We start from the raw sequence: 21,206 nt of genomic DNA on the forward strand, positions 1-21,206 counted from the left end.
CTAAATTAGCACATTAGTAATGGAATCTTTGTGAGAGCATAGAGTGTGAAGTCTAGTCTTTTTTTGTGTGATCAAAATCAAAAATCCTTCAGCTAGTTGAGAACTGCCTTATGCAGTTTCTGTCTTTGTAAGTGTATCCTGCTGGGTCAAATTGCTTCTACTGACAATAGCATGTTACCCATGTTACGATAACTAATGCAGCAGCTCAGTAAGGGTACATTAAGCTATTCCCACTACACATCACCAGCATCTTCGAGAGAAGTTATTTCAGTTATGTAGTTTAATAGGAATAATACTGCCACAATAGACTTGTTACTAGGTTACCATCTATTGATTCAAAACAATGTTTTAGATGCACCTTGATGTGTTTCTATAAACATAGTAGTGTTTAAATATCAGGAGGACACATGGCTCAATGATAAACTATCTTCAGAAACCAACAGAACATCACAGGATTTGAAACGAGAAACTGAAGTTTTGTCCTTAAGTGTCAAAGATAACAATATTCATCTGCTTTACCTTTGCTCTATAGAGGAACAACAAACCTGAATGAAAAGTCAATTAGATCTGTTGGCTTACTTGTGCAACAAGTAACTTAATAATCTAGTAAACCTACCACAATCAATCTCTTTTCCAAGGTTTTTTTTCTTCCTTGAGACTATCATCACAAGGAACCTTTTTCAGTTGGAACCTACCACAAAACATCTCTTTTCCAAGAAGCTTAGTAGCCTTCAAGATTTGATAATATTTGAACAGTGTTGCAAGCACTGAGATTGGCAGGTACAAATCACAAGACACATTATTCAAATGTTTAAACATAGTAATAAAGCCTTACCACACCTTTGAGCTGTACTCAGTGCTTGCTTACCAACTTTTTACAAAAAGGATTAACAATTCTGAAACAAACCCCTATCTCTTATTTCTCTCTCAAATTATTCCTCTGAATAAATCAATAAAGGGACTAACCTGCAGGTTTCCAGCAGAATGTTCTCCAGCCAGAAAGGGCTTACTCAGTACTGAGCACCACAGCAACATTCGGGATCACAGGTGGCAACTTTGAGGAAGACCACATTGCTGAGATGAGCTTTTGACTGAAAAGCTCAACAGCTTACACTGGAGGAAACAACCAATAGTATCAAGAGGCAGCAGAAACAATCACTACCAGCCTTCACCTCCAGCTAAGAAGAACTTTATACTGTAGGAAGAGGTGGTTATAAAGGGGGCCTGGTTGGCTGGGAGGGGCCCTGCAAGATTGGTGGGAGGAGGGAAGCCTGGGTGGCCCCAGGCCTGGCAATTGCCTGGGGCAGGACAGGGCTATACAGGGTATGGGCAGAACTGCAGGCTTATTTCTGAAAGCTGTGCATACATGCTTCAGTGACCTCAAATGAGTCTGGTTTTACTCTCAGCCTAAAGATGGCATTGTCTGCTGCCTCATGTTCCTTCACATGATGCTGGACACTGCCTCAGTACTTGCTCAGAAGCAAAAGTATTAATAACACTAGACCTTTTAATATTTTTATATCTTTCCTTTGCAGAATCTGTCCTCTTCTGAGAATCTTATCCTAGATAAGAAACTTTTAACATAGCTGTACCTCTGTGTTAGTGAATAGTCACTTCCAGATTTCAGGTTTAGCTTTAGGTCCTATTCTAAACTGCAAGTCAGAGTATAAAGTATTTATAATACCTTGTAAGTGTTTCCCTCAAATGTGATTTTGTTCTAGCTATCGTAACACTTAAAACAACAATATAAATTGGAAACTCTGTATGAAACACGAAGAAAGCAAGCATTGACTATGTTAATTTATTTGACATTGGTCAGATTACCTGGGAGCATGAACCAACTTCCAGCTCACACTGAATACCAGAATTTATGTTTTCTAAAAATTATTCTATAAAGAAACTTCAAAGCAGTCCCTTCATCCTTGGTCTAGAAGCATCTCTTTCCATATGTACAAGACTATGTGGTTTGTAACTGTGTACAGGAGATATAGCCATGCATACTCTGCATAGTTCTCTCCTTGACACTGTAAGTCTTATGGAAAGAAAGGGAAGCCTTTCTCCCTGTACTTCTTTCTGCCCTTTCCTTCTAGGATACCATGTTAGCAAACATTTCTTTAGGATGAAGATCCCAACTCTTATTTTGTAAAGGGTCATTGTAACAGCCTCCATATTTGCAGGCAAATGTTGAGCATAGAAAGTCACAGACAGACACAGCTTCCCTTACTGACTACTTGATATTTCATGCTGCTGATGAAGGGACATAGGATGTGCTACACTCCAAAGTTGAGAAGATCTCAGGAATGTGATATTACACTCAGCTTTGTTTGGAGGAAGTGCTCACAGTGACACCCTCTCCTCCCCATCACAACACTTTCAAAGAACAAAGCGTTACTAGATCAGCCAGAGGTGGAATACATTGTGTGCACAGATGTGCATAAAAGAAATGGAAGAATTTGTTGTACCTGAAATTCTGCCTAATTAGACTGGGGCTTCTAAACACATAGGCAAAACACTGGGAGGAAAAAAAAAAAAAGGCTTCATGTACAGATACCAATCAGTAAGTAAAAACCATTTATTATATTCCTTGTAGAGATGATGTGATTGATCCCAACTCTGCACAGACTTCTCTTTGGAACCCAGCCAATACACAATAACGACATATATACTACATATGTGACTAGGAAACAATAAACAAGCAAGGCTTGTTTATATTCCTAAAATGCTGAAAATAGGAAATCCAGTAAATTACAGCTATTTATAAATCAAAACTGAAATGTCATCCAAGTGTTTAGTCGTATTTTATATTAAGACTATATGGAATTATATATGCAACTATTACCAAAGAGCGTGATTGGTATTATGATTCCCCAGAGCTGAGTAAGTCCATTGACATGTAAGATTTGTGACAGAGACAGGTTTCAAAGTTTACGGCACCCAGAGTATGGTTACTAAACCAGTCAACCAATTCTTTCTTTATATGCAGGTGCATTTTCAGTTCAGTCAAGTGCGCGGTAATCACAACTGACAAATCTTTAAAAGCATTAACATTCTGTTTTACTTACTGGAGTTAATAATTTGCTATTACTGTTTACAGTTTAGTGTGTCTTCATTGTGGCCATGTCATTTTCACTGCTTAAAGCATACTTGATCTAATCCTACTATTTTAGGGAATAATGTATGATTATTATGCTTGCTTTATGAAAGCCCTCTAGATATGTTTACCTTATTAATATATTTCATTACACATCAACACATATTGCTCCATATTAGCTTAGCCATGCAATGTAATTGGATTTGTCTTGTCTCAAACAGAATAGTGTTTATAAGCAGCAATATGGTAAGCTTCTTAGCTAATACAGCCATGTAGACAGGGCAGTAGTCAGTGGGTCCCCAAGTCTTGGTGCTCTGCGTGTACTCAGATAGTCTTTTCTTTTCTAAAATCCTGCTTACTACTTGGGTGAATTTTTGCCTTGTATATGTTGTCTTACCTGAGAATTAGCATTACTGAGCTAATAGCTCTAATGTGCCTGCTTCATTAGCACATTTCGTTCAGCTGACTAAATATTATTCATAGAGAATAATTTGTCTAGAGATGAACATGTGGACTTTCTTTGATTACAGCTACATACTGCATATGAAAGTCAGAAGCCAAGGAGTTATATTCACATGTAACAGGCTGACTCTTTGAAATAATACTGGCTCAGTGTTTTGCGTTTGCACAATTGTTGATACAAGTCTTTATTTGTGAAGCCTTACAATGACAATGCCATTTAGGCACTCTTTTTTATACATATTGGGGGAACTGCGAAAAAAAAGGAAAGTGAAATATCCTAAACTATAAAAATTTGTTCCAGAAATCACCTTGGTTTTCCAGATTTCTAACACTGAAACTCTGAGTCATGAAAACTTCACTTTCTTGGTATGTATGGAATGCAGGTGCTCCCTGTGCTGGGTGCTGGTGTTCTGTGACTGTGTCAGGTCTGGAGAAGAAATTCTGCCCCTGAGAATACTGGAACTTAGAAGAAAAAGAGTGTTCCATGGTTTAAAAGACTATTTTCCTTGTATAAGGTTTTATATTTTCCTTTTTATATTTCTTAAGAAGCCTGAAGCTGTACTGCCAGCATCCTGTAGATTTGTGTGGCCCAAAAGGAGGGAGATGCCATGAGGTATCTCCCATGAACAGAGAATCCTATATTCAGTGCTAGGATTCTGTTTTTTCAGGTCAGAGGTGGCCATTAGGACTATTTTGATTTGTCCAGTACTGAGCATAAACACATTTAAAAATTCTGACTTTGGTTTCTGAACAATCTGAACATGTCAGCATTTGGCTAAATTTCATGTGAAAAATTTGCATTGAAATAAAATAATTTAGTTTAAATCAGTAGCGTAACTGCTACTTAATGATAATTTAAATGTCTTGCTATCTACATCAAAGTAGATCTTTTATTATAATTAAACAGCTCAACACTTTTATATCAATCTCATATTTGCTAAATTATAATACTATTGTATCACATTATGATATTTCAGTATCAGTAATGAATATTGATTGCACATAAATAACTACATATAAATAGATAGAAATAACTACATATAGCTAACTACACAGAACAGCTTCATGATCAATGACTGTTGTAAAATAATGGAGAACATGCTAAATACAGTTTCATATGCTAATGTTTTATGAATTTTTATTAAAATTTTGTGAATGTAATTTAATCTGGTGAAAATTTTCTGACTATCTTTGCACTATGGAATTCCACTGAAATTTCTACTTTGTTTTGAAGCTTTTCAGAAGACAAAAAGATTTGAAATCCTTTCTCTTTTTTCTGATAGATGTGCAATGGTTTAGAGCAGCCAAGGAAGCAACAGCGTTCAGACCTCAATGGACCAGTTGACAATAATAACACACCCGAGGTAGGTACATTAGGCTGTTCTGCTGCCTATCTTCCTGCGGTCAGGAGGAGTCAGAAGGACTTTTCCCACAAGGTAGAGTAGGCACCGAATTGGCAGCTTTCTCCCTCTCACACACAGACTCTCCCTCTTTTCCTGAACTGACAATAAATACCACATCTGCATATTCCAAAAAGTTTTTGAACTATACCCATGAATCTGTTGCTGCCACATTCATTTTATGTGACTATCCATGACAGGTACTCAAGCCTAAAATTTTCCAGTGACTTTCAGAATGGGGAGAACACTTCAGAAATTATCTTTTTGGATTATTGGAGAGCAAAAGTAGCATCAAAAAGAAATTGGCTTCTGCTTTTTTTTCTTCTTCACTCCCCTCCCCCCAAATGCCATTCTTTGACACCAAAGGACTGCTTAATTCCCACAGGAATAATTCTTTTTAAATAACCCCTAATATCAAGCACATCATTCAGTGCTGAAGGCTCAGATGATTCACGTCTTTTTGAGTGGCCTCTGTGGTAAGATGTGTCCTGGCTCAGTCAGCTGTGAAAAAGACACAGTGATAGGCAGACCTGCTCTTGTCACTGAAGACTGGAGCAAAGGCAACATCTAAGAATGCAGAATGAGGTTATGCTTGAGGCTAGACATAATGAAATGAAATTCAGACTTAAAAGCAGAAGTCTGTTATCTCAAAAACATATAACATACTTAGCCTGTAGCCTGTTACATTAATGAAGAGGCACATTTCTAAAGCCTTTTCCTGTAATGGAGAAATCAGCCTCTTTCCTGGAAACAGGCGTGCCTGAGGAGGCTGGCAAACGACAAGCAAATGGAAGGACTGTATCTGTTTATTGAGAATAGAGACAGTAGCATAAAAAGAGCACTGTTGTGGCCCCTGCCGAGATTAAGTATAATGCTACGTACTGTGCAATCAGGCACAGTTCTTTTTATTCACTGACCTAGCATTGTGCTTTGTTAAATATTGTTAAATGTTCTTAATTGGAAATTCGGGATATCATTAATAAGCAATGTGATCTAGTGGGCAAACTACTGGACTGGGAATTGCTGGTTTGTATTGCTTGTTTGACAAGTAATTTTCATATTCTTCCCTCCATCCTGCCTTATTTTTTTGTGTGGTGAGATCTCCTTAAAATGCTTTGAGATACCAGGTAAACAGCACTATGCAACAGTTAGGTTGGGTTAATTTCTGTGATGTAATGTGTTTCACTGTGCTAAATAGTGGCTATGCAGAATTTGATTTTTTATCAACAATGGTCAGCTGTTTAAATTTAATATGAATTCACTTCAGCTTCTGCTAATGATTTTGTTACAGCTATACCATTTTTTATTTCTCAACAGACAAAGAAAGTGTCTTCATTTCCAAGTTTTGTTGATGGTAAGTTTTACATCATCCATCGTGAAAGTAGGATAAAATGGACGCAAATGCTTTAATGTATTTTAAAGATCACAATTCTAAAAACTAGTCAAACCCAAGAGAATACAGCTGAAAAGTTTAAGTATTGAAGTATTTAACATTTTCATCCCACCTTGTGGCAATCAGAGCCTGGTGGGGATAAAAAGGAGAAGCAGATACAGCTCTCAGAAGGATTAAGGTGAAGATGCAGAGAGCTACAAATCTGGAAGGGGGTAAAAAAGGTGGTAACAGTGGGCCCCAGCAGGGTGGAGATTTATGAAGGTATAAGAGCTGCCTATTCTTCATGGCCTTGTGCAGAGGGAAGGAGTCATTTAACTGTTCAGAGTAGCCCCTGTATCACTTTGTTGTGATGCCTGTTATTGCACTCAGTTGTCGGCACAAATGGAAAGGTTCTCCTGATCTGACAAAAAATGGGTAATCCAATCCTCTCTTTAGAAGAACCATGCTTTCATGTGTTTCTTCAGTCTCCTTAGCACTGCTATTATGTATTTGCTGTTTGGAGAAAAATAAGTCAATTTATTAACACAAGAAGGTGGACAGAGATAAAATGGTATTTTACTGAAAAACATTATAATTCTGATTCACAGACCTCTGAAGAACAGTGTATGGGGAAAATGCATACAGCTTCTTGCAAAGGAAATGTCTACACTGTAAAGTGAGAAAAGACAGTAGGAAGTGTCTAAGGATCTGACCCCTTAGATCTGCCATGAACACACTTTTCCCCACAATGGAAGCCATAAATGAATGTTAAAAACTTGATTTCTGATGCCATTGTCAACTCCAGAAAAAGTTACTGCAATTTAGAATAATATCAGAATGTTCAACACATTTTTCTTCTATTATCTCATCAGCTTGACTAGCAACTTCTGGTTTTAATCATTTCCTTGAACAGCTATAGCAAGTGGAAAGTTCAAAGATTGCCCCTTTTACAGAGATTGACATCTGAAGGAAATTACACATAACACTTGGCATGCAGTGGCTAACAGGCCCTAAACAGAGGTAAAATAAATGCATTTCCCAAAGGCAGCGGAGACAAGAAAGCAAGCCGATACTTTGTCATAAGCATCTGCTGATTCTAAGTGGACAACTATAAAGGGAGGCCAGCATGAGTAGAGCTTTAAAGTAGACTAGAGAATTCCTCCCCCCCCCCGCCAGCGCTTGCAGATACAAGTGCACATTTTAATTTTATTGGGATAAAAAGGTTATGTCTTCTTGTTTTCTTACCAATCAGCTCACTACTCTGTTGGAAAGGGGTCAGTATACTCTTTCAGATAGCATAATTATTTATTTATTTTTTTAGTTCAATCGTTTTGCTTTCTCTGAATTTTTTCTATAGTCACACAGTATGTGAGGATAAGCTATCGATTAGGCTTCTTCTATTGCAGGTATTATATGGCATTGTCTAATACAAATAAATATGTAGCTCATGAGGAGCTTATGGTAGGTAACATGACTGGTCTCTGAATTCAAAGAAAAACACAGGTTTTGTTATTAATTTGTATGTAGAGTCCCATAGGGAACAGGACCCTGCTGCACATAAGGAAAAATTCTGCCAACTAACACTCACTGTTCTTCCCTAAATTTTGATGGCAATACCACAACCATATTCTGGTTATATTCATCTTCAACTCTTCAGGCACTTAACTTCTAGCACGACTCCTTAACTACAGTAGCTATATCTCTATCTCTATGAAGACATAATATTTTTCATATGCCATGTGAACATAGAAACAAAGTAGATAATGGGCACAAAAAATAGTGGAAATGTGTCCTTTTGCTGTTATAATTGTTTCAGTAGTAGTACCGCTACATGCTTGTAGTGGTAATTAGTTCCATGTTCACGGGTTCTGGCTTTTTTTCTCTATATATTTTTCCTATCACCATAAATCTCATTCCCTTGCACAGACACAACCACGATGAAGTAAAGAAGTCAGCCAAATTATGGAACTTGTAGCTAGGCATTCTGCAAGGTGACATATGCCCTGTGTCCATTTAATCCTTATGCAAAATCTGCTGCGGTGACATGCACCCTAAGGTCTCAGTGACTTCATGGACTATGATGGTTCTCAGCAGGAAGTTCAAAGTGCTTCTGTGCTCTGAGCGCAATCTCTAAATACTTTCTGAACCCTTGGTTTACACATGATTTTAGATAAATATAAAAATATGTTCCTAACAGGTTATTAAATTCAGTTATGCTGAATTATTGAATGAGTATTCTTTTCCTTATTTTATGAATACAAAAGATAAGTTAATTTAAAAATGTTTAGACCTAGTCTACTTAGTCTAGAAATATATTTATACTTGTTCCATTAATAGATCAGCAGAAAGCCAAGTAATCTCTATTGCATTGATAAATAGTGCAAAAATTTACAGTTAGATTTTTCAGAAACAGTTATCTTAACATTTAAGCACCAATACGCAACATAAATTTCCAATCTTTGTTCACACTGAACTACTCTTTAAGTTTCAAATCTATTTCTTTCTTCTGCCCTTCCTCATCAGTAAGCCTTACACATGCTTACAGTCAAGGGCATTCTTTAGTGCTGTGATGAGCTGGGACCTCGGCCAAGTCTGCATTTTTATATTATGTAAAGCAGTCAGAGATAAGGGAAGAAAAAACTCAGGTAACCCAATTTGACCCTTGCAATTTTCAATACCATTCCATCCTTCCAACAGATGTCTTATTTTACCTGACAATTGCTTACATTGCCTTCATAATGGGAAATGTATGTTGGAAATGTTTTCTGCCCAACATGCTTTTTTTTTCCTGTATTAGCTATCGCTATAAGCATTTTATACATGTTGTTGTTTTATACATGATGTTGCAGAATTTGTTGCTAGTATAATGATTCTGCAAAAAATCACTTTCTAATGCTATGAAACCATACGAAACCAAAGAAACTCCAATCTTTAAAGAATTCAAATGACTAAAATAAGGATAATAAAATTGCTTAAAACTCTAGGTTATTTCCATGTTCAAGAAGTTTTTCAGACAAATTAGTTAAAAACACCATTGCTGTCACCAGCCAAGACATGAGAAGAATTTGTTCTTTCCTTTGTAACACTCATTAATTTCACAGACCCCCTAAGATATGGTGGGCATTACTGTTTTGTGCTCAGAGATGCTAGCAGTGTATATGTAAAAGTAGATCTCTAAATATGTCTTTGAAAGGAAAGTGCCCTTGACGTAGCCTATCAATGACTTGGAAATCAAGATAAAAATGTCTTGCTCAAAGATTTACATAGCACCGCTATCACCAGAAGTCAGCCAAATTCTACATTCTTGAAAATAACTGAAGAGAAAATGAACCTTCCTGAGTTCAGCCAGAGCTTTTGGGATGGAAAGGAAGTAGATTAAGGGACTGATATGTTTTAAATAACCAGCACAACTTTCTTTGTTGAGAAATCCTACAGACTCTTAGAATTTTGGTCTTTCCTGGATGTAGTAATGACTGTATTAGATTTTGTACCAAGAGTTGCAATTTTAGTTGTCTTCCAACACACAAAATATTTCAAGAAAATTAATCTAAATTAACTACTAAAGGAGGTTAGTTAAACTGATTTAAACATTAGGTGGGTAAGTGTATTTCAGAGTTAAAACAACCTTGATTCACTTTAGCCTGATTTACTTAGCCTGAAGTGAATGAAGGAAAACAAGATTAAAGCCACTTTAATTTTGAACGAGCATGTTGATGGTATCTAATGAAGTTTTGCTAACTTAACATTAAATTCACATCTTTAATTTTCCTCTTTGCTACCCTTGAAACAAGATGTCAATATGCTGCAACATCAATATTTTGTTGCATGCTGAAAGAAGTACAGATGTATGAGACTAAGTTTTAGGCCTGAAAAGACATATGAATAACATCATCAGAAGAGGTACCATATAAAATACATCACTTATCTGCTGCAAAATGTAATAATGCAAAGTGTTAAGCAAAGAGGAACAGAGATATAGTAAATTCTTGTGGAATTTTCATTTTCTTTGATTTCATTCAGTGAATTAGTGCTGCAGGAACAAGGATCATTTTTTGAGGTATTGAAAGACTTGGCCTTCACATAGAGTTTCAGTGACTTTTTAAATTAGTAGCTTCCCAAGGATTTCATTGAGGATTTTCACACTTTCAGTTGAGATTGTCATGATTTTTTTTATTCTTTCCCAATACTTTGAGAATTTTAAATTCCATAGAATTCTATTCTGAGTTATAATGAAGATCCAAACCATTACTGGATTTGTATGGATGTAATCTAAAGCAAAATGTGTCCTCCTGTGGTATATAATTATCCTTTTGCAGCTTGAAACTATGGTGTTTGCTAGCAAAACAAATACCTCCATTTCGTGTGAGCATTGTTAGTTAATATCAGGTCTCTGAAGAGCACAAGACTGGTATATCTATCGGTTATATAGTTTGATTACTGAATTAAAGACTGGGGGCTTTTTTTGGCTAGGAGTTGATATTTCCAGCAGGTAAATGTGAGGTCTGCACAGTACTATAGGTGTCAGCAACATTGCTTGAAGAAGAAAGTCACTTCTTTTAATCGAGTTTATTTTCTGTTGGAAGACTTTTTTCCTAAATTAGAACAGGAAAACGAGGGACAGGAATGTTCACTAAAAGATACATGTGCAAACCACTATTTCAGTAAATTTCATCAGCATAGCATGCTGTATATTTTTCCTTCTCCACATATTAATCTTCCCCATTCAATTGATTATAAATAAATTGAACAAATTCACTCTACAAGATTTTTTTTTTTTAAATTAGTGTCTCCCTTCAGTGTCATTTTTCTCCTCACGTATGAGATTGATGTACTTCAAAAAAATGTGTTAGCAGCTTGGCAAGTTGATACAGCTCAAAGCAAATTTCTTTTCCAGAACTGTTGAGGAACAGAAAATATTCACTGTCAAGAAATTTCAGCCAAACTCTGGAATGATTGTTCTTTCCTGTTGATCTAATCAAGCTAGATATAAAGCTTAACAGCTGAATAAGGAGAATGATGAGCATAGTCCCACTATGATATAAATACTATGCTTTATTCTCTTCTCCCTGCCCCCTCTTTTTTGTCCTTGGAAAGAAACAATTTGGAAAATACAAGTGAATGTTAGAATCTCACTAAGTCACTATGTAATTAATAGTAAGTATATGCAAAGGCATTTTGTTGAATGGAGGCTGAAATTTAAAAAATATCAAGGTGTTTTTGAGTTCTACTATTTTCTTCTCTTTTTTAACATGGAATTTTTCATACTCTTTCCATATGTTCCTTTTCTATAACTGTGACTTCCCTGCTTTCAGAGGAAAAGGCTGTATGACCTGTTGTGCAGATGCCATTGATTAGACTGGGAACGTTTTATTGAACTCCTGTACTGAACCACATTTGTCCAGTTCTCAGTTTATACAATCTGTACCAGCCTGGGAACTGATTTCAGGCCTTACACATGACTAAACAGCATCATTTCTTGTTTCCTAAACTTCTTAACTGTTAAGTTTCATGGTGTACTTTTGCTGAAGCAAATTACATCTTTGTGCCCATTGTTCATCAGTATTTTTGCCAGAGATAATGTTTGGGGGCTGTGTACTTATACAAACATCTCAAAAACCGTGGAAACAGAAAATGTGAAATGCATTCAAGCGGAAGTTTAGCTTATGCACTGTAACAGTCAGACATATAAATAGTAAGAAAGTTACGATAAAGGAACCTATCAGCTATTTCTGAAACTTGCAGATAATTCCAATGTGTTTATCAGTGCAGCACAGCAAAAAATTTCCATGATTTTCCTCTAGAATTCCACAGTCAAACCATTATGCAATGTTTTAATGTATGTTCGGTTAATATGGTTTTTTGGGAAATAATTATAGGGAAAAACATCATTTATTTTGCACTGGATTTCTTCACCTGTTTTGTATTAGAAAAGATATTAAAAAGGTTGTTCAGGCCTCAATATCTTTTATTCAATTTCTCATCTCTCTACCCTCTTTTGAAAGGCAGTAACGGCAAATGTCTCCTGTCAGTTCCAGGACCTTGTGAACCTGAAGACCTCATTGATGGAATCATCTTTGCAGCCAATTACCTGGGCTCTACACAGCTGCTCTCTGAGCGCAACCCCTCCAAAAACATAAGAATGATGCAGGCCCAAGAGGCAGTGAGCCGTGTTAAGGTAGGGGATTTTAATGATTGATAGAATACTCTCTCATCCTTTGACAGCTGATCTCTAAACAGTACAGGATCGGCAGCTTCAAACCTATTCTGAAGTGCCTTTACGTGAGTATAGATCTAGTACTGTAAATACCATTAGTTTCGAGGGCTTATTATGAAAATACATACAGCATCTCTGAGGAACAAAATATAAATTATTCCAGAGCCTATTCAAAATTGTTTGGAAGCTGTATGAAGAATTCAAGTATTAAAGACAAATTGCAGACTGCAATTAGGAAATATTCCAGTGGCACAGCACAGCATATTTGTTTGACTGTGGTTTTCCTCTTATGTCATTAATTCCTTTAACTTACTACAAATTGTGAAGATTACTCTCAATATATTGAATTATTACTTTTTTAGGACAAGAAAATTCATTACTATTGTGTTTGGATTTGGTTTTATTTACAGTGAACGATTTCTATGTAAATAATGTAGCATAGACTGCTTCATACAGCTGTGTAAAAAAATGCCTTTTTTGGTTAATAATCCAAGTAGGAGATTTTTCTTTTACAATTTTTTGTGGACCTGCTGTAAATACCTCATCTGAATAAACACATAGTTAGAAAGAGGTAGATTTAAATGCTGACAGAAAAATTATGTTCTTAATCAATAAAATATTTAATTGGTAAAAATTGCATGGTTTTGAAGGAAAATCATTTACTTCGCAAGAGACCGTCATGATTGGTGATTGATTTGGCATTTAGAAACAAATGGAAGGCAAGAAAGGTCCAGTTCTTTAAACTTTCCAAACCGCTGAATTTCTATTTAGCATATTGTGATGTCTCAAGCAGTAAGTAATTGTTGATTGCAATTAACCCCCTAAAAACTGTTTGGTGTATTAATAGCAATCCTAATCTGTCAGGGACACTTGACTACTTTAGATAGTCACGGAAGAGACCTTGAGTTAACGTTTTGTTCAACAAATGCGTATAGATGTATGATTAATATGGATAGAAAACCTTGAGTTTGATATAGTGCACATACTGTCATTTTAGACTGCTGTATATTTAGCAGGATAAATGTTATGAGCAGCTGTTAACAGACAACACTCTTTGGTACCAATTTTTTTATAACCAATCAACAACATGCATAATGCCATTAAATCAAATTATGCTTGAGAACTGCATAAGATATAAACAAATCTTTCTCTCTTGTACATCCTTCTTGCACTACCCCCAAATTTTTAAGAGTCTGGATTCATAGTCAAAAGGTTTCCCTGACTTCCCACACTGTCTTTTCTCTTTCTTTGTGTGTACATCTGTTTGCATTCTTTTTTTATGCTACTCCTCAGAGGATGCAAAAGGCGGCTAAAATCAAGAAAAAAGCGGTGTGTAAACTGTTTTTCTTGAATGCTAATGTTTACTTACATTTTTGTTGTACTTGTTCTCCATGGAGTGTTGTGTCTTTCATTATGGGTCCTCATAAAGGTGTCATTTTGGTTTCTTCTCTGTTAAGTAGCAGAACACTGGATGGAATAAAATGAACTCATTTTCTTCATTGTTCATTTGCTGGAGTGCCCTTCTGCTGCTCTTCTGTTGAATACCTGTGATTTGTTTAGTCCAGATATACAACCAATGTTACCCAGGAGATTTTTTTTTTTAATGTAATGCTTATTTTCATTTTACTAACCAAAGCAGTAAGATGTATTTCCTGTGCCTGTGACTTACTATATTTTTATTACTTAAAAACAATTTACCGAGTAATAGCTTGAACAATTCATACAGGAGACATTTCACTCAGTTAAAAAATATACTTCAGTTAATTTAATATGGTTGACAAAAATATCACTAAAATTAATCTTGAAAGTAATGCAAGTAATCTCTGCCAAAGTATGTGCTTGCTTTGTATTTTGCTGGATGAGACTTAATTCAAATGAAATTAAGCTGAATGAATTACAGGCATAGGTAAGACTTTATAACTACAGAAAAAAGCAGCAAATATGTCATTCTTCCTTGCACTGTTTCATCAGAGAACCAGTCTCTGACCTGGAGACTGATGCCTGCATTTAGCACAAGGTGATACAGTCTGTGGCCATTTTATTCTGAGGCTGCTAACATGGGTGCTGCTAAATACCGGTTGCAATAGTGCACTGCGGACAAGTAGCCTCGAGGAATAAATAGGTTCCTGCTGGCACTGATATTAGGTAAGCTCTTGGATGATGCTTCAGTGAGAGGTAGCAGCTGCTTTGCCACTTTCTCTCCTGTTTTCTCATGTAGGCAGAGCCAGGATTCACACTTAGGAAACCATGTGGCATTCCAATCCTGCTTGCTCTGTGACCATGTTTTCTAATGGGATATGGAACAGTTTCCCTAGTGAGCAGTGCTCAGAAGTTGAGGTCTAAAAGTCAGCTGATGGCTTTCTGTGATATGAGAGAAATATTAGTTTAGCGCTCAGTTCTTTATTTTCTAGGAAAAAAATAAACTAAGAATAAAATAAACCCTAAAACCCACCACAGTACTGAGCACCAGCTTGCAGTGATTTTGGTGAGCTCATTGTCAATGGCAAGGGCTAAGCAGCTGATGGGGAGTAAGTCACTTTCTCAATTCTCCTGCTTTCTCAGTTCCAGGGCCTCAACTACTGAAGTGCCTTGATGAGACAATGGGGAAGGAACAGCCATAGTACTTCTCCTGTGCTGGCTATAGAGAAGTTTAGTACTTGAGCTGTCAGTCCCAGGGGCTCCAAAAATTCACTCTTACCCACAAAATCAGAGTATGCTTCACTCTTTCTAAGCAATAAATGCATTCTTTGCATGTATTTAGAAACACCTTTGAATAGTTGTCTTTGTAGTGTTTTAACAGTGCGATTGCTTCATGTCACATTATGCTTGAAGTGATCAGTGAATTTGTCATTCTAAAGAGGAAATTAAAATTCCCCTTCTAACAAAGCATCTGTCTTTTAGACTTCAGAGGGAGATTCCCAGGCCTTGACTGAAGTGGATCTGTTTATCTCCACACAGAGAATCAAGGTTTTGAATGCAGACTCACAGGTAAGTCATGATTAAACCTCGTCAAGAATAATGTTGAGTTTGACTGCGCTCTTATACTATCAGTGGGAAACTTTACTAAATTTGGATAAATTCACTGTTGTGACAATATTCAGAAAGAGCAGTGTTAGATCTGCTGTTGTTGTAACACTTGCCATTTGCCAATATTGCAATACTGACACCAGTTTTGGTTATTTGATGTATTGGAAAATGTCTGCATATTGCTGAGGTCTATAATTCAATGTAGGAAAAGATTCAGAAGTCTTTCAGAATGCATGTACGCTGTTTCTCTGAAACAGTTTCAGTACTCAAATTGTCGGTCTAACATGGAAGTAATTTGCTGCTTTGACTAAGCTGTTTGTATCTTGCCATTTTTAACATTTAACCTCCAATTTTTCCATAAATCACATCTGAGCTACCATCCTCTTTGCCTAAGGTAAATTATTAATTATTCATATTAAAGAAGCATCTGGACACCACAGCAATGATCAGCCCATCTTCTAGGAATACATATATATATATTCAATAAGCGGTGATCTTCATAAGAAGGATTTTTTTAAAGGAATTTACAATCAAATACATATAATTCATATACAGATCCCAATATTTAGTATAATAATCTCACAAGATCTCTTAGACTTCGATCATACTTACAGAAAGTCTTTTAATTTTCATTCATATGAGAGGCTTTGAAAAGGGAAATTTTAGTGACATTTTTTGCTTTAGTTTTCACTAAAACAACTCCACTGTATGCAGCTAACAACAGTTGAAAAATGGTAGGACCTCAAGTTACATTAAAGAACAAACCATTTAGAAAGTGCTTAGTTAAGCTAGATATAGCCAAACTAGAAAATTCATCTTGTAGTATTTGGAAAAATGGTTGGAGTGATCTTATGCTATCCTTTCAATGATACTTTTCCAGAACTTATGAAGGTAATATTTAGTCTTTTTGTTTAGTAGCAGAACAGGCCAAGGTTTATAGGTAAGTTTAACTGTCAGAAAGATACCAAAACAAACCAACCCTTTGTAGGCAGTTTATGAGTGGAGATGAGCAAGAGTCAGCACAGATGTGTCAAAAGTAAATCATGTTAAATCAATCGTTTTCTTTTGTGATCGGGAATATATTTGTCCATGGCACAGAAGCAGCACACATCACCTGTTAACTTAACTAATGCTTTTATCTCTCATAATATTTTCAAGATTATATGATAAATACAAGAAGACTAAAAAAATTCTGAGAGTGTACTTATATCTGATATATTGCCATATAGATGGCAATATAAAGAGATAAAGAGCAGAGGAAGACTCACAAGCATGTTTCTTTGATGTAGCACTGTTCAGTATTTTCATAAACAACTTGGAAGACAGAAAGAGAAAATGGTTATTGAACTTGTATCTTGGTGTATAAGATCAGAGTTCAGAAATATGGCTAACTGAAGAAATGAGCTGAAACTATAGGAGATATTTCAATAAAGATAAATGTAGCACTCTACATTTAGGATTTTGTTTTGTTTTAAATTAGTATATAATTTGTTTTTCTAACAGTGCAGACCATGAGGCACCTATTTCTTCCTGAAATTTAAGAGAGCATTACTATCTTTTAATGTGAGGGTAATGATAGTATCTCCAGGAAATGGATTATTTTTCTTTGAACATGAACAGATGTCCTTAACATGCCACTAGAACTCCCAAGAGATGGAGCAGATGAGGAGTAGAATATCCCATCTAACATGGGCAGCAGTATTTACAATCTGCCATCCATAAATCGTCCTGATACTGCATTTCATCCATGATACCCAATACCACTATTTCTTAAGGCTCAGCCTTTTTTTGACCTCATGGTAAATGTGCATCATCCAGAGAGTATATTATCAAAGCTTATGACTACTTTTTGCATTTGCCAAAAATAAAATGCTAGTAATTATCAGTGTAAAGATGACTACAGACAATTATTGATAAATGAAGAGCTACAGTTTATAGTTGGAATGTATGGCAGAAAATAGGTGAGTTCTCTTTGTTGAGTAAGGGTTAATCTTAGTGGAAGTCACTCTTTCCCTTCTTTAAATAGTTCGGCATTTCAGAACACCAACCCTTTTAAAAATAAAAAAGGAAAGTCCTTTGAGGCAGACCATAAACACTTTGTCAAAGTAACTGTGATCTTATTCTCCCGATTCCCCTTAGATTTCCAGTGATATAAAATGCAGTGCACTGTGAGGAATGGTGTCTAGTAAGAGCTGTTCAACTAGATGAAAATGGCAATATTGGAAATTATTATAATTACAAGATTTCTAGCATTTGCTCTGGGTTTTTTTGCTTTCTTTTGTTTTACAGTGGGTCTTTCAGAGAACTGTAAGAGACTTATTCCCATGACTTTTTAGCATTGCTGTCAGCATGTTTTTGCTTTTTTGGCTTGGTAATATTTTTCAGTGCTAGTGAAATTTCCTGACTTGTATAATTACCATAGGTCTATTTCAGCTGCTGTGGCAGCTGGCAGAGACAATCTGTTCTTTTGTGGCTTTATCAATGATATAAAACCTATTTCTGCAGCGTGCCATCCGTGTTTTAATCCATCGGTAGTGTTGTATAGCTCACATGAGGCAGCAGCTGATTTTAAAATGTAAAATTCTCAGTTAAAAAAATGACATGCAGCAGGGTTCAAAATGCTGAGTAGCACCAGTAAGGTGTATTGCCATGTTGGAACAGAGCCAGCTCTGGTGATTCTGTTGCCCTCAGCAATACTAGGAAATGGCACCCCTGCAACTTTTTAGTTGCTTATGCATTTAGTTACTGAATACATTCAGCCCAAGCCGTTGACCTGTTTTGTCTATGTGGTAGAAGCAACTTTAGGTTTGGCCACAGGCCTGCTTCGTATGAGAGCAATTATTCCCTGTGCCACAGCTTCACAGGCTTGCTGTCAGTGCACAAAACCAGCAGAAATACCACGGCAGCCTCCCCATCTTCTTGCTCATTCAGTGAAGAGAAGCTGGTAGTGAAGCAACTGGGAAAACTAGCAGAGAAAAAAAAAGATATAGGTCACAAATGTGTATGTGCAGAGCCTCTGGTAGATGATTGGGTCCGTAAAATTGTCTGACTCTGGGCTGTCTAATTCACACTCCCACAGGACTACATCACTTGAAAGCTTGGAAAAGTGCTTAGGTTTTCCTCCTTCGGGTGTTCTTTGGGTTTCAAGAGGGACAACAAATGGGATTCTAAAAGAGTTCCTTAGAAAGGAAGGGAAATTCTGAGAAAGGGGAATCTGGACAGGAGAAGATAGAACAGGGGTTTTGAGAAAGGTCAAGAGAGAAGCTGAATTCTGAGGACAAATATAAGGATCCCAAGGGTGGAATGGATGGGACTAGAAAAGGGATGAGGGAAAGAACAGAGAAGCAGAGGGGCAGAGATGGAAGGATTCATGGAAAAGTAACGAAGGCAGAGAGAGGGTGAAAATGAGATAATGGTAACGTAAAATAGAGCGGAATGGAATATGGAGTGAGAAAAGAAAAAGTCAAGTCATGAATAAGTCAAAAGTAAAGATGTGTTTGCAGTCACTATATATTATTTGCCTTATTCCTAATTGTAATTGCATTAGACAGGAAAAAGGTGGGAGGGACTGGGGGAATGACTGCTTTCACCCCTACAAGGGGAAAATAAAAATAAAAATAAAACACACCTTTGAGTAACTTCTGTGTGATTATAAGAACAGAAAGACTTTCTTGGCAGGTGGGATTAAATGCATTCATTTTCCCAGTCCATTCACTCTTGTGCACGCTACATATATGATTACACCCTTACAGAATACTTAGTGCAAACTGCTGAAAAAGCAATTATCTCTGCAGAGCTCCCAAGATCCTGCTGAGTGATGTCCATTATAAAACATTTTTCCATACTGAGAGAAGTGCTATAAATCCTTCTGAGCCCCTGCAACCCTTAGAGACACCCCCAAACCATCTCTTAACCATCATCACTTTTCATAGTTTAGGGATAAGCATAGAGCATTTTATTTCAAGCGTGAGAAGAATCATTACAATAATTTTATGGGTAGTGATTCTCTTCAGTAAGACAGGTGGTTCTAAGAAACAATCATTAGTTATATTTTTCTCTCTCTGTCAAGTTAAATGGTACTGAAATTCTTAGAACAATTACTGTTGTCGACTTGAAGGAACAATCTTTCTCTCTTAGGCTTTAGAGATTTGTTCAACTAATGGTAAACTAATACCTAGCTGTTTATATAAAGGATGCTGCTGCTTATATAAGGGATGAAAATCATGTATTATCTTAGGTTTTTTTTGGAAGATCAGCTATCAAGGGAAACCCTGCCACTACAGACACAGCAAGGACGGTATCTCAGTTGTCTAATATGATTGCGTTAGATGAAAACTGACCTCTTGCTGCTCAGTGGAATATTCTGATACGTATCAAGAACCACTAGCAAATAATTAAAAAAACAAAACCAAAACAACCCCAAACAAAAGGCCTTCTTTCTTAAAAACAAAACAAACAACAAACCTGTAGTCAATTTTTCTTTCTTCACATTAGAAATACCCACATACATATCCAAGCAGATGCCAAAAGCAGCAGACAACTTCAGTCTTGGCCAAGAACCAAAGATATTTTAGACACCAGAAAGCAATGTACTGACTTAAAACTAATAGAGCTCACAAAGTAAAGCAAAACAAATTGATTCAGTAATAAGTATTTTTTTTTAATTCCAATTCGGGCAGATTTTTGGTGGATGTTGTTAGCTGTTCAGGTCGGGGGAAGGGGACATCCTCAGCTACTTTGGTCAATAAAACTATTATGCTTCTGGTTGTTTCCAGTTTGAGCAATAAATAAAAGTCTGGAAAACCCTCCAAACTGACCAACCACCCTAGCAAGAAGGAATTTTCAGATGGGCCCTTTCTCTTTCTTAAAGAAGAGAATAGTTCATCTTTACAATGGCAAAATATGAAAAGAAATTATAGAAAACAGAGCTAACAAAGCAAGGTTTGGAGGCACTTTTCTTAGTCTTTGTTTCAATAGAAAGCTTTACCTTAGTTAAAATAAGTACTTAGCATAAGGTTGTAAAGTAAGCAGCATCCAGTTTAAGAAATCTACACAGCTCAGGTTTGAAATGCCCCATAAAAATAGAATTTGGACTCTTTTTTTGCCCTAAAACAAAGATGTTCAATCAATGGCAAGAGATTGTATTCAGTACAGCACACCAGCCATGTGAGAGCTGCATTAATTACCTGGCAGCCTGCTCTTGAATTTACCTCTCATGAGCCTCCTGCAGTCTCCTCTTTGTCTCCCAAGAAGTGCACATGTCGTGTGACCATTGGAACAGGACACAGGTGTTTTACTCATGTGACAGCAAAGTAGAGGCTGGCTTTGTTTGTGTGTTGGGTTTGTGTGGCAAGGTTTTGGTGGTGGTGGGGCTACAGGGGTGGCTTCTGTGAGAAGCTGCTAGAAGCTCCCCCTGTGTCTGATAGAGCCAATGCCAGCCGGCTCCAAGACGGGCCCGCCGCTGGCCAAGGCCAAGCCAATCAGCGCCTCTGTGATAACATATTTAAGAAGTAGAAAAAACACTTAGAGAAAGAGAGCTTTTGCAGCCGGAGAGAGGAGTGAGAAGATGTAAGAAACTCTGCAGACACCAAGGTCAGTGCAGATGGAGGGGGAGGAGGTGCTCCAGGCGCCGGAGCAGAG

General features: G+C 36.7%; 1 protein-coding gene across 7 annotated transcripts in view; it reads left to right on the forward strand.

Annotated features, from left to right (window-relative positions):
* Positions 1–21,206, forward strand: part of APBA2 (amyloid beta precursor protein binding family A member 2) — a 122,688-nt gene that overhangs the window by 83,979 nt on the left and 17,503 nt on the right. For 5 of the 7 annotated variants that reach the window (XM_054836266.1, XM_054836261.1, XM_054836262.1 and 2 more), the window contains 5 exons: positions 4,837–4,917; positions 6,271–6,307; positions 12,355–12,500; positions 13,833–13,868; positions 15,441–15,527. In XM_054836266.1, the coding sequence (XP_054692241.1) occupies positions 4,837–4,917; positions 6,271–6,307; positions 12,355–12,500; positions 13,833–13,868; positions 15,441–15,527 (387 nt within the window). The remainder of the gene's footprint in view (positions 1–4,836; positions 4,918–6,270; positions 6,308–12,354; positions 12,501–13,832; positions 13,869–15,440; positions 15,528–21,206) is intronic. The other 2 variants (XM_054836267.1, XM_054836268.1) reach the window with 1 other exon arrangement.

Source organism: Grus americana, chromosome 10, assembly GCF_028858705.1.
Source record: "Grus americana isolate bGruAme1 chromosome 10, bGruAme1.mat, whole genome shotgun sequence".
Classification (NCBI taxonomy): domain Eukaryota; kingdom Metazoa; phylum Chordata; class Aves; order Gruiformes; family Gruidae; genus Grus; species Grus americana.